The following is a 14,356-nucleotide window of genomic DNA, read 5'->3' on the forward strand; positions in this document are numbered from 1 at the left end:
CCCTCCTTTCCTCTCTCCCAAGTTCATGCCTTGTGTCCAAAACGCACTCCCTCCCCCTTTTATGTTGCCCGTTTGTCTCCCATCCCATCTTAGCAACTTTCTCAGCAAAATGTAGCTCGAGCCGCGTAGGCTTGTCTTCTATTTCATGCCTGTCCCGCGCGCACACATAGCCGATCGGAAATCTTCCCCGACGTCAGCGCTAACGTCGGAGGGCGGGCTTTGCTTAAGCCCTCCCTCCGACGTCAGCGCTGACGTCGGGGAAGATTTCCAATCGGCTGTGTGAGCAGCAGGGCAGTCGGAGTAGAAGACGAGCCTCGCGGCTCGAGTTATATTTAACCCCGCAGGTCCCCCATCGTCCCCGTTCAGCTCTCTCTCCTGTGCACCCCCTGGTAGTACTGCCCTGATGGCGGCCCTGTGAGTGCCAGCTGCAAGGCCTTCGCGTGCCACTGTTGGCACGCGTGCCATAGGTTCGCCATCGCTGCTCTAGGGTATACATATTCAGGGCTTCCAGTCTCTCCTCATACATCTTCTGGCGCAAGCCTCCTATCATTTTCGTCGCCCTCCTCTGGACCGCCTCAAGTCTTCTTACGTCTTTCGCCAGATACGGTCTCCAAAACTGAACACAATACTCCAAGTGGGGCCTCACCAATGACCTGTACAGGGACATCAACACCACCTTCCTTCTACTGACCACGCCTCTCTTTATACAGCCCAGAATCCTTCTGGCAGCAGCCACTGCCTTGTCACACTGTTTTTTCGCCTTTAGATCTTCGGACGCTATCACCCCAAGGTCCCTCTCCCCGTCCATGCATATCAGCTTCTCTTCTCTCAGTATATACGGTTCCTTCCTATTATTAATCCCCAAATGCATTACTCTGCATTTCTTTGCATTGAATTTTAGTTGCCAGGCATTAGACCATTCCTCTAACTTTTGCAGATCCTTTTTCATATTTTCCACTCCCTCTTCGGTGTCTACTCTGTTACAAATCTTGGTATCATCTGCAAAAAGGCACACTTTTCCTTCTAACCCTTCAGCAATGTCACTCACATACATATTGAACAGGATTGGCCCCAGCACCGAATCCTGAGGGACTCCACTAGTCACCTTTCCTTCCTTCGAGCGACTTCCATTAACCACCACCCTCTGGCGTCTGTCCGACAGCCAGTTTCTGACCCAGTTCACCACTTTGGGTCCTAACTTCAGCCCTTCAAGTTTGTTCAACAGCCTCCTATGAGGAACTGTATCAAAGGCTTTGCTGAAATCCAAGTAAATTACATCTAGCATATGTCCTCGATCCAGGTCTCTGGTCACCCAATCAAAAAATTCAATCAGGTTCGTTTGGCACGATTTACCTTTTGTAAAGCCATGTTGCCTCGGATCCTGTAACCCATTAGATTCAAGGAAATACACTATCCTTTCTTTCAGCAACACTTCCATTATTTTTCCAACAACTGAAGTGAGGCTCACCGGCCTGTAGTTTCCTGCTTCATCCCTGTGACCACTTTTATGAATAGGGACCACATCCGCTCTCCTCCAATCCCCAGGAATCACTCCCGTCTCCAGAGATTTGTTGAACAAGTCTTTAATAGGACTCGCCAGAACCTCTCTGAGCTCCCTTAGTATCCTGGGACATGTTATTGCTGTCTTCAAATTGCTGTCACTCTAGTGACTTAGATTGGGAGCCAACTAGGAACAGAAAAAAAATCTGCATATAGTTTATGTAAACCACTCAAGGTGGTATATAAAGTCCATGACCCATTAAAAAAAACCATAGGGCTCCTTTTACGAAGCCGCATTAGCGGCTGTTTCGCAAGCACATTTTTAGCATGCGCTAACCCCTGCGCTAGCCAAAAAACTACCGCCTGCTCAAGAGGAGGCGGTAGCAGCTAGCGCGGCCGGAAAATTAGCGCGTGCTATTGTGCGCGTTAAACCGCTAACGCGACTTCGTAAAAGGAGCCCATAGTGTCTTCTTGCAAGTAAACCGTACTATTTTGTATCCTAGGAGATAAGGAGGTTATCTGCTTCCAGGATTTGATATACTGAGCAGTGCATATGTCCCTGCTGGGACCAATCATCAAAAGTATAAGCTTACAGAGCTGCTTGAGTGATTGGTCCTGGCTTGACTGAAGAGCGTATTCCATGTTATCTGTTTGCAGTGCCCCAGAAACACAGCACTACAGAATAGCACTCTGCAGCATATTATAGGTGCAATTACAATACAGAAAATCGCTCAGATAGTAATTGCTCTGGACTTGTCTACAAGAAGTACGACTTAGAGAATGACAGTGACAAAATTCATCAGCAGTCCCATCCCCTCGGATAACTGTGGGAAACCATCCCCAAGAAAGGGTAGAATCAGAGTATGAATGGGCTCAGCCACTGACCCTTAAGCCTTGCATTGAAGAATGCTGGTGTACAAGGACTGAGGTTAAGATAGACACTAAAGAACCTGAACCAGAACCTGGGTTGGCTACTGTTGGAAATAAGATACTGGGCTTGATGGACCTTCAGTCTGTCCCAGTATGGTAGTTCTTATGTGAGCCAAGTATAGGATCAAGCCATTGTGACATCACTGCTGAGGTTGACTCCGAGGCATTATGACATCACAATCTCAGCTCTGGAATGTTGCTACTCTTTGGGTTTCTGCCAGGTATTTGTAAAGAATGACACAGGGACAGAATTTGTCCCTTTCCCCGCGGTTAACCATGGGAAACCATCCCTGTGTCATTGTTTAAGAAGAGAGGGAAGAATCTGAGTATGAATGGGCATAACCACTGACCTTCAAGCCTTGCATTGAAGAATACTGGTGTAGAAGGACTGAGATTGAGATAAGACATTAAAAAATGACGGATGGTTTCCTGCGGTTATTCATGGGGTGGGAACGGTGATGAATTTTGTCCCCGTGTCATTCTCTGACTGCACCTAAGGTGGCCCTAAAGCTCATGTAGTGCTGTCTTGTAATAAAGAATAATGTCACAAGTCTAGCAAGGATGTTACAAAATAGACTAAGGGTTGGTTACACAAAGTATATTTTTGGTTACAGTACAATACTTTCCTGAGAAGAGAGAACAAATAAGCAACTATATTAAGCTATAGACCAAGGGCTCCTTTTACAAAGCCGTGCTAGTGGGGTTAACGCGCGTGACTTTTCATCAAGCACTAAGCCCCGCGCTGGCCAAAAACTACCGCCTGCTCAAGAGGAGGCGGTAGCAGCTAGCGTGTCCGGCGGTTTAGCGCGCCTTTGTAAAAGGAGCCCCAAGTGTCTGGAAAATAACTAACCCTTGGCACGCCAAAGCAAGTGACTGACCAGCCCCTGAACTACAGAAGAAGTTCTGTTCTCGCCATTAGAGGTCCGGCAGCTTCAGCATCTGATGGTGATGACTTGGTTTCTTTTCAGGGCTCTAGCTGATACTAACCCCAGGTTAGTATCAGGTACAGTCCAACAAGTCCTGGCCCTGCACAGCAGGTGGATCCTCAGTCTTGTAGAAGCCGTATATAATCAGCTCCTGAATTCTTTCTTGGACTGAACTTAACACGGAAAGACACAGTTCATAGGCATTTCTGACAATGTCCCTCTCCTCAGAGAGATGCGTACGCCACCAGGTAGTCGTCTCTTCTGGTCCATATTTCGCCAAAGCCCAATGTTGGCTCTTCCCCGATGGGCCACAGGTGATAATTCTAGTCCAATCAGGAACTGTATACATCTGTCCAGCAGGTGATATACAGTCACTCATAATGACGGGCCGATGGACTTCCAGATGGCTATCAGGATACCTCGCTAATGAGGTAGTTACCGTGTTTCCCTGAAAATAAAACACTGTCTTATATTAAGACATCCCCAAAAAACACATTCGGGCTTGTTTTCAGGGGATGTCTTATTTTTTTTTCATATACAACAATCATCTCTCCCTTCCTCTCCTCCACCCCAATTCTTCCTCTTTCCTTTCTCGCCCCCACATGTGCAGCATCTTTCCTCCCCTCTCACCAATCCCCTTGTGCCTTCCCTCTGCAGCATCTTTTATCCCTCCCTCCCATCCCCCCGTGCAGCAGAACCCTTGCACAGCATCTTTCTAGACCCCCTCCCATCCCCCGTGCAGCAGAACCTTTGCACAGCTTTTATCCCTCCCCCCATGCAGCAGAACCACGCCAACCCTCCAGCCACGAGACCGACATACCTCCCTCCAAACAGCAACATCGGCAGCACTCTAAACAGGCTGCTTCACAGCCTTTTCCCGCTGGGGCCTTCCCTGTGCCACATCGCTGATGACGGCACAGGGAGGGGCTTCGGAGGTGATCTAACTAGGGCTTATTTTGGGGGTAGGGCTTATATTAAGACCTACCCCAAAAATCATGCTAGGGCTTATTTTCAGGGTAGGTCTTATTTTCAGGGAAACACAGTGACAAGGATTATCTCATTCCAGTATTTCTGTGAAACTCTCTCCTCCGTAGCTTCACACAAGATAGACTGGAGGGCTAGTGCAGGTGGATAGTATGTCCATGGATGACATCAGCTAACACAATGTTTCCAGAAAGGCATGCAGAATCCATGAAGGTAGTTTCCAAGTTTATTCTATACTTGATATACCGTCTAGTAACTTGTACCTAGACGGTTTACAATACTAAAAAAAAAATTGAAAAGAAGGTAAAAAATAAAAAAATATATATGTTCAATAGATAAGACATAAACGTACAGAAACAAGAGAATCAAGAGTTAGGCAGGACTAAAATACATCGAGATAAAATAAATAAGGGTGGTAAGAGGGCAAGGAGAAAACAAAGGGGGAGGTGACGCTTCTTAAAAGCGGTTAGTATTCATTACTGTGAGCGGCGTGTTAGAAATGTGTCCCTAAATAAGAGAGTTTTTAGTTTGGTCTTAAATTTGTCCAACAATTCTTCCACTCTGATATCCAACGGGAGAACCTTCCATAGGGTGGGGGCTCTGAAAGAGAATATAGTATTGTTCCGAAAAGATGTTTCTTGGCCTAGCCAGGCCTCAGGCTTGCCAAAGGTGAGATACAGGGAAAACTACAACATTAAGATAGATAGTGCTTGAACAGCCTGCCAGAGCCAGAGCCATCTTTAGTGTAGCACAGCTGATGCTGTGTATTTGCAGATATCCGTTTTCTGTCAGCATGATGTGCTAAGTCTCTCTCTCTCTCTTTGATTAGATAACTGGGCAGAGCTGATGGAGATAAACCACGACGACAGAACGGTTACCAAAGAACGTTTTGACATCTCTCAGGAAATCCAGGGCATCACGTTGGACTCCATGCAGCCGACAGAGAGAGAAGTAACCAAGCGCCTAACATCCCCTGTTATTCACACGTGCCTTGACACCGCAGATATTGCCTTTGAAAGGTAGGCAAACCACTTCTAAAACGTTAACATTACCATCCTAAAACAAAAATAGAATAGACCGAAATACTGTGCAAGGAGGAAAAAGATCTCAGTGCCTCAAAGCAATTTCCATGTCATTCGTCAGTGCTACAATTCAGCTGAATTGATAATGGATCTAAAATAAAAATCTCATAATGATGAAGATTCTGCCCCAGGTATTGGCTATATTTTCAAAGCATGTTTTGCAAAATCTAGATGCAATATAAAGAAGACCTCCCCTCCCCCTTCCCCCCCCCACACACACACAGCAGCACACAGTGCAGTCACTGAACCACTAGGCTAGCTTATTTTTTTGTATTTTGACATCAAATTTAACTCCAGCTTTCTGACAGATCATCGGAAAATAGTAACACAAAAAGGGGGAACCAAAAATATCCCACAGGAACCAGAAGGAAGCACAACAGAAGTGGGAAAACGACCAGAATATCTGGATAAGCCAGGCAGTTTATTGATAATACACGGTCTCAAATGTGGATAAAAATGTAAATACATATAGACTGGCTTCAACATGGCCGATGTTTCAGTGTAATAGGCCTTCCTCAGGAGTCCTCAAAAAAACAAAATATAAAACACATGAATACATCTGATTTCTGAACACAAGGAAGCAACAAACGGAAAAAAAATATTTTTAAGTTGGATAAGGACCGTGAGAACCGTGCATGAAGAAAAAAAGGAAGCATAGCAAGTGTGTCCTCTCAAATATAGTATATGGTATAGCAGGAGATAACTGCAAGTGAAAATGATTGCATAATAAGGCTTGTCTTCACAACACAGCACAGTGGCGTAGTAAGGGTGAGAAGCGCCCAAGGGTGGTGGCACCACTCCCCTGCTGCACGTGCACCCCCTTCCGTATACCTTTTTGATGTCTCCGGCATGAGCAGCATGCCCACGTTGGTGTCGGCTTGCCCTTTGACGTCACTTCCTGGAAGTGACATCAGAAAGAGCTATACCAAGTCTGTATTTCCCACTAAACTTTGTCCTGCTTATACAGTTTAAACCACCCTATGTCTATATGGAAAATGATGCAATTCAAACCACATTAAGCCTGTATGTTATGACCATACTGTAAATGCTGAGATTTAACCCCCCCCCCATGTCTATCAAGTCTGTAGTTCCCACTAAAGTTTGTCCTGCTTATACTGTGAATGTACTCTTGTTACCTGTTCTGGGCTCCTTTGGGAGGACGGGCTAAATCAGTGGTCTCAAACTCACGGCCCGGGGGCCACATGCAGCCCGCCAGATACTAGTTTGAGGCCCTCAGTATGTTTATCATAATCACAAAAGTAAAATGAAATAGTTTCTTGATCATATGTCTCTTTAGCTATAAATTACAATATTATTATTAAGACTTAGCCAAAAGGAAAGATTTATAAACTATAAAGAGTTTTACCCCATGCAAAATTGTAATTTCTTTAATAAGACATTAACTATTTTTTTCTGAGGCCCTCCAACTCCAAAATGTGGCCCTGAAAAGGGTTTGAGTTTGAGACCACTGGGCTAAATTAATATGAAAGGATGTAAATACAAGCAATTTCAGGAACGATTACTATCTTTCCAGGCAGCCTCAAGGACTAGGGATTGAACTCACACATTTATACTCCCAATTTCCTATCAACAATTTTGACGTGCCTTAAAAACTTATCTTTTCAGGGAATACTTTGGAAGTTAGAAATTGGATGTTTATTCATTTGTATTATTAGTCTTTGTGAACCACATAGAACTTAATGGTATTTGCGGTATACAAGTGAGTGTTATGTTATATTACGGGGGAAGGAAGAGGGGTGCCAGGCCCTTAGCAAGATGGTGCCCGGAGCAGACTGCCCCCCCCTCCTTACTACGCCACTGACAACATTATTTTACAGCAACAATAGACCGATCTTTGGCATGATACAGGTAAGATGGAGCTACTTTATTATGACATAGCTTGATGTTGAGTTTCCTGGAGCAGGCAGGAGGAGGGGGAGGGGAGTTTGCTTGCCGACTCTAGCAAACAACATCAAGCTATACCAGGGGTGGGCAACTCCAGTCCTCAAAGGCCAAATTCCAGTTGTGTTTTTAGGATTTCCCCAATGAATATGTATGCTATCTATTTGCATGCATTGTTTTCAATGCATATTCACTGGGGAAATCCTGAAAACCCGAATGGATTTCAGCCCTCGAGGATCGGCGTTGCCCACCCCTGAGCTATACCATTTTACCTAACGTTTGCCCTGTATTCTGTGCACAGATCTCAAGTATATGGGACTCCTGAGGAAAGCATAGTGCCGAAAATGGACCGTGTTGGCTCCTCTTGGCCCATTCTGCTTTTGTGCCATATGAAGGGGATTTGATACAGGTTTTTTTATTATTATTATTAAAGGCATTTTTTATTTTTATGCATGTTGGTCCTTTTTGGTTTTCCTGTATCCACCCAGGTACGATATATTTTTTATCCACTATTTTTCTTATGCTCTTTCATGATCCAAACAGGTCCTGACCAGTTAAATACCATATCGGCGCCTAACTGCGGATATTCAGCGGGAGATAACCAGTTATTTCCCACTGAATATCCCAGTTAATGGCTAGCTGCTAACTCACTATGTCGGGCGACATGTCCAGCTAGGCACGGATAGTCAGTGCCAAACCAGCGTTGTTTAGCAGTCAAAATAGGCCCCTAAATAGCAGGTCTGTCTTTTCAGCCACTCAGGTTTTCAAGATATCCATAATGAATATGCATGAGATGAATTTGCCTTCATTGTCTGCATCTCATGTGGGTTCATTGTGGATATCCTGAAAGTCTGACTGACAGGGTGTGTCCTGAGGGCTGACTTGAGAACCCCTGGCCTATCCTTATCTTACTGAAAATATTTTAAAAACATTGGTAGTAGACCACTCTTTGTTGCCTTTTCTTTAGGACGAAGTCTGGCTTCTGGGGCTGGAGGACAGATAAAACCGAAGCAGTCAATGGTTACGAAGCAAAGGTAAAAATAGCTCATGGAAAGCTTTCACATATCTATTTCTTAAGGAAAACCCTCAAGAAATAATAATAATAATAAATTTATTTTTATATATCGCCATACAATGGAGTTCTAAGCGGTTCACAACAATTGAATAAGATACAAACAGTACAAGTTATATAAAAACAGCAATTAAAAGCCAGTAAACAGAGAAATACATAAAATTATAAAATGCATAAAAAGAATGCGAAGAATTTTACATAGCAAAAAATATAAAAAGTGTTAAGACCCTAGCCTAGTAAATAATTGAGTTTTTATCTGTTTTCTAAAATCCAGTTAAGAAGAGGCCTCTAACACATACCGGGCAAGCCAAATATTTAGTTTGGCTGCCTGAAAGGCAAAGATTCTTTCCCCAAACCTTTTATACTGGTAAAATTTAACTGAGGGATAGGCGAACAGATGCAATCTTCGAGAACTCTTATTTGTATAACTTAGATTAAAGTGAGAGTTTAGGTAACTCGGAAGCATACCGAATGTTATTTTGTAACAGAAACAGGAGAACTTAAACAGAACTCTGGATTCAAATGGCAGCCAATGGAGTTTTTGATAGAAAGGGGTGATGTGTTCCCATTTCTTTAGGCCATAAATAAGGCGGACAGCTGTGTTCTGGACCACCCTTAATTTTCTTGGGAGCGCCTACATATATAATATTGCAGTAGTCAAGAATACTCAGGATAGAGGATTGGACTAATAGGCGAAAGGAAACTTCGTCAAAATATTTTTTAATAGTACGGAGTTTCCAGAGCACTGCAAAGCTTTTCTTAAACACTAAATCAGAATGCTTTTCTAGTGTGAGATGTTTATCTAAAGTTACTCCTAGTATTTTTAGAGATTGTTCAATATTATAATTCATCCCATTTATCTGTATCATAGTAGCCTTGATTTTATCATTAGGGGCTGCTAGAAAAAATTTAGTCTTTATTTAATTTTAATCTATAAGCAGACATCCAAAGTTCCACCTGATTTAAAATGATTGATAGAGAGTTTATAAGTAAAGGAGCTTAACGGGATAACAATAGTGATGTCATCTGCATAAATGAAGAATTTAAGCTTTAAACTCTGCAAAAGGTTACCTAATGAAACAAGATAGATGTTAAACAGGGTAGGGGACAAAGGGGAGCCCTGAGGTACTCCACACGGGTTGGCCCAGCCATAAGAAAGTTTATCATCCTTTAACACCTTGTAAGATCTTTTTCCCAGGAATCCTCGGAACCAATTCATGACATTGCCTGAGATTCCGATGGATTCTAAACAGTACAAAGGGATAGAATGATCCACCAAATCAAAAGCACTGCTTAGACCAAGTTGCAGAATCATAGCACTTGAACCTAAGCTAAAAAGTGAGTGCAAGTGATCAATCAGTGAAGCTATGACTGTTTCCGTGCTGTAGCCTGCCCGAAAACCAGATTGGTTGTCATGAAGAATATTGTATTGCTCCAGATAGATAGTAAGTTCAGCGTTTACTAACCTTTCCAGTATTTTGGCGGCGATAGGTCTAAAATTTGATGCTATATTAGAGGGTTCTTTAGCATTTTTTATGATTGGTGTGATCATAATATGACCTTGTTCTACTGGGAATTTTCCTAAGGATAATAACAAATTAATCCAACTTAGCAACATATATTTGGGTCCCTATTCAAACACCGTAGTCAGCATTTTTTGTAAATGCCACCGTGCCATTTAAATTTATTTATTTGGTTTGATTTATATCCCATCCTCTCCAACGAGCTCAGAATGGGTTATAAGGTTGTTATCCATAATGCATAGAAAAACAGGTTATAAATTGACATATGTACAGTACAGTTTAATCATCTTAGGTTAACATACATAACGAGAATCAAGTTTAGCATACAATTTGATCATCTTCACGTAATATAAGGTTTTATCATCTTAAGTTAACATAAATAGAGTGGATCTAGTTCAATGTACATTTGGTATATGTTTAATTGGAAAGGAGTGATTGGATAGATGTCTTATCTTTATTAGCATTTGATATATCGCCTATGTGGTCTATAAGGCATCTAAGTGGTTTACATTGCAGTGAAAGCCACTGCTGTACAGAAAGCCAATGAAATTCATCTGCTGTCTATATAAGTATACAGATAAATTTAGAAAAGTCTTGCCTTGAACTTACTACTGAAAAGTGAGCCAAATCCAGAATCAAAATGGGGGATTCCTTTGCTCTCCTGCCCTTGGGTATGTGTTCTGATGGCGTACAACGGTCCGTCCATGGAGTAGCAGATAGTGGCTGAAACGTTATTTTGGGGAAAAAAGAAAATATAAAATTTTTTTTAAAACCCCATAAAGAAGCTCCCAATTAAAAAAAACAAAAACAATAATACACAAAAATAGGCTTGAAAAGCAAATATTGGGAACCTCAGATTTTTCCTGCACTGGAAATTGCCCCCTACTCCCACCCCTTCCATAGAATCTGTTGCTCCAAAGATGGATTGCACTCTTTAACTCAGAAATCCAAGGGTCAAATACTATTTGGAGGTGATGAACCAAAAGAGATCTGGTGATCATTAGCTGTCATGAGCTCATGATAACTAGTCATTGTGATGAGGGAGCTGGGAAAATTAATAATGTAATTTAGGTGTATAACGAGGTATTACTGATAGGAAGAGGAACATGCTATAGGTGTCTGAAGTAAGACCTCAGTTTGAATTTGGGGGAATTCTGCACACAAAAAAATATCAAAATTTTGTGCATAATATTTGAAAATTTTGCACATTCTGATTTGTCTTTTCTTATGCAGAATTCCCACATTATAAGGGCCACCATCTCCCACCAGGTGCACACATTCCCCAACCCCCTCACACACACTATCTCCCTTTCTCCAGTCCCCTCCACCATGGCACACACCACCCCATGCACTTTGCTTCAGCCCTCCCTATGGCATATAGAACTCCATTCACCTTCCTGCAGCCGTCCACCTCCTTCACATGACAAACACACTCCTTATCCACCTTTTTGCCAGGAACTCCCCTCCCTCGCTCCCTCCCTCTTTGCCTAGCTGCAAATGTACCATTAAAGTGCAGCAAGAGGAGCTAGCCATCGGACTGCTTCCTCCTCCTCTTCTGCCATTCTGGGCCCAACTATTTTGAGCTGTACAGGCCTCCATACGACTACGTGTCTTAAAGGAACCGCTGGGAATCAAAGTGACAAGAGAAGATGGAAGCAGCCTGATGTGTGGCTGTGCAGCTGCTCTCTCTTGAAAATGCAAAAGGAGTGCCAGTGTTGGTGGCTGGAAAGTAGCAGCCAGCTTCTTTGTACCAGGGGAGGGTTAGTCCTCAGAGCTCTTCATCTGGTGGAGCTTGGGTCTCCATGCCAGCAAATGTAAAATTTTTAATGGAGGGGAGAGGGCAGAGAGGAGTGGGTGGCCCCTTAGTCAACCATAGACCCCCCTCCAAAAAAAAAAATAAAAAAAATGGTTTGCTAGCTATACCCATGTGCTAAACACTGTGGCTTGCATTTAAAAGGAGCACCAGTTGCAGAGTTTAAACATTACCCTGTAAATTTTAACATTTGTGAAGACCTAAGAAAATTACTGGGGGCTAAGCAGTTACATCCTCGGTTCTTCCTTTTAAGCCCTAGCTGAAACTGGCACTTTGTAAAAAGCAAATGCATGCCTCCCAGGAAGTGGAAAAGCAGAAGGGGAAGGTTTTGGAACTATATGGTTTCTGTGCCATTGCATTTGTATCAACTTTTGACCCACCCAAATACTGCCTCTGTGCATTCTGGCCATCTCCAATGTAAATAATCACCACGAACACTTCAATGCAATCTATTTGTGCAAATGCCATTAAGGGCCTCTAAAATAACTTTCATACTCTCTGAAAGAAAGAATGAAACATGGAGGTACAAACAAATATTCAAATGGCCTACTGGCTTCAATAAAGCACCGGTGGGAAGCTTTATTTCCCCAATAGAATGGCAAACTTCATGACCAGAGATTGTCATCAGAAGCAGAATGAAGGGAAGCCTGAAGGAACAGGAGAAAATACCTTTTCACTGAATGAGCTTCTTTTGTGAGGATTCTTGCCATAAGCATGGAACATGAGAAGCGTTTTGAAAAATGAAACGGAGCTTGTTGACTGAAAGGACCACTTGGCCCATCTACTGAGCTTTCAGAAGACGTCATCTCTCTGGTTTCTCCCTCCTGCTACCAATAAGGTCCTTCTCCAATGTAGGCTTGAATTTGACCTTCACATTTCCTCTGGAAAGAATTCCTTCATGCATGAGATTGGGACCCTAGTGGTGGTGGGAGGGGGAAGGCAACAGATGTAGCTACTTACTGGGTTTTCACAAGACATGTTCCAAGTGGGTAGACCAGGTGGATCAAGTGGTCCTTTCTGCTAACAGTGTGTGTTTCCGTTTTCCTTTTTCATGGGTCTTCTCAGAGATCTTCTAGTCCAGGGCTGCCCAAGTCCGGTCCTCAAGATCTACTGGCAGGCCAGGTTTTCAGGATATCCACAATGAACATGCATGAGAGAGATTTGCACACCAAGAAGGCAGTGCAGGCAAATCTCTTTCATGCATATTCATTGTGGATATCCTGAAAACCTGGCCTGCCATTAGATCTCGAGGACCAGACTTGGGCAGCCCTGTTTAGTCCATGCCTGTGACAGGACTCCTCAGAAAATAAGTTAATTGTTTCCCAGTTTTTATTGCCCATTTGGGTAGCATCACTGGCTTCAAATCTATCATTCTTTAATCTTATTGACTGCCTTTTGGTCTGCTGACAGCTGTTTTTGTCATCTTTTGCCAATCTTCAGGTCTTCACGGCAAACAATGTGAACGTAGTAACAAAAACCCGGACAGAACATTTGACGGAAGAAGACAAGGCCAGATATAAAGGCTCGTTCTTTCAGTGTGTCTCATCAGCGCATGCGGGTTTGGTATAAGCAGTGTATAATAACGTGGTTCAGATAGGGCTGCCCGCTCATATCATCTCTCGTTAATCCTTTGAGAGGGGAAAGTCAGCCCAACTGATCGAGAAGGGATGCAATTTAAGGGCCATGGGTGACTGTCAATGCAGATGAGTGCACCGTTTGTGTGTGTATGTGCGCATGCCTATGTTTGGAGGGGGGGAAGGAGCAGGACAGCATGCCTTCTAGTATTTCCATGTCATGCATGGCCTTGGGCTGAAAATCACATTCTAGGATCAGGGTCCTTGTCAGCTTCCTTTTTTATAAGTATGATTGACATGATTTGTAATAGTGATCTGAGTAAATCCTTTTTTTTTCTCAATAAATTTTTATTGACTTTTGTTTGTGTAGAAAATAACTTATACAAATCAAATGCACCCTTCAAAACATAGCCCAATTACAAACCCTTGTACCCCCTGTATCTAATAGAAAATCTTCTCTAAACAACAAAATATGCAGGGACAACAATGTCCATCTACACTGAAATCACCCCAAGACAGCATTATTTATTTATTTATTTAAAATTATTTATAACCCGCTTATCCACAAATGTAAGCAAGGAACAAAATCACATTATATAATACAGACAAATTCAAAGCAGCAAAGCAAAACAGGATAAAAAAAGAACAGCCCCCAACTCACACTGTCATATTGCTCACACCAAAAAAGCGCTCAAATAGCTAAATAATACAAACCCTCCCCCTCCCCCCTACAAAGCACCCCCACGACGTGAGCACACAGTTTGTCCTTCAGAGTACCCACACACCACATTCCCCTTCCCCCTCAATCTGAGTAAATCTTGGGATAATAGGTGAGGTTCTGGTCATGACAGATTCTGGTAGGATTGCCAGCTGTCCCCCAGGTTAATCCAAACAAACTCATCCAGTCCTGGGTTTGCCCCCTAAGCATGTATAGCCATGTAGTCCTACGTTTCTTAGGAAAATCAAGGTGCAGTGGCAGCTCCTGGTCCTGCGAATGTGGAGATTGAGTGGCCTATTCCCCCAGATTTGATGCATGGCACCCAAAATTGT

General features: G+C 43.0%; 1 protein-coding gene across 2 annotated transcripts in view; it reads left to right on the forward strand.

Moving 5' to 3' along the window:
- The window catches only part of ANKRD13A (ankyrin repeat domain 13A), a 93,075-nt gene that overhangs the window by 46,175 nt on the left and 32,544 nt on the right, over positions 1-14,356 (forward strand). For both annotated transcript variants that reach the window (XM_033954903.1, XM_033954904.1), the window contains exons 6-8: positions 5,170-5,359; positions 8,292-8,358; positions 13,173-13,254. In XM_033954903.1, coding sequence (XP_033810794.1) covers positions 5,170-5,359; positions 8,292-8,358; positions 13,173-13,254 — 339 coding nt within the window. The remainder of the gene's footprint in view (positions 1-5,169; positions 5,360-8,291; positions 8,359-13,172; positions 13,255-14,356) is intronic.

The sequence above is a fragment of the Geotrypetes seraphini genome, chromosome 8 (genome assembly GCF_902459505.1).
Source record: "Geotrypetes seraphini chromosome 8, aGeoSer1.1, whole genome shotgun sequence".
Classification (NCBI taxonomy): domain Eukaryota; kingdom Metazoa; phylum Chordata; class Amphibia; order Gymnophiona; family Dermophiidae; genus Geotrypetes; species Geotrypetes seraphini.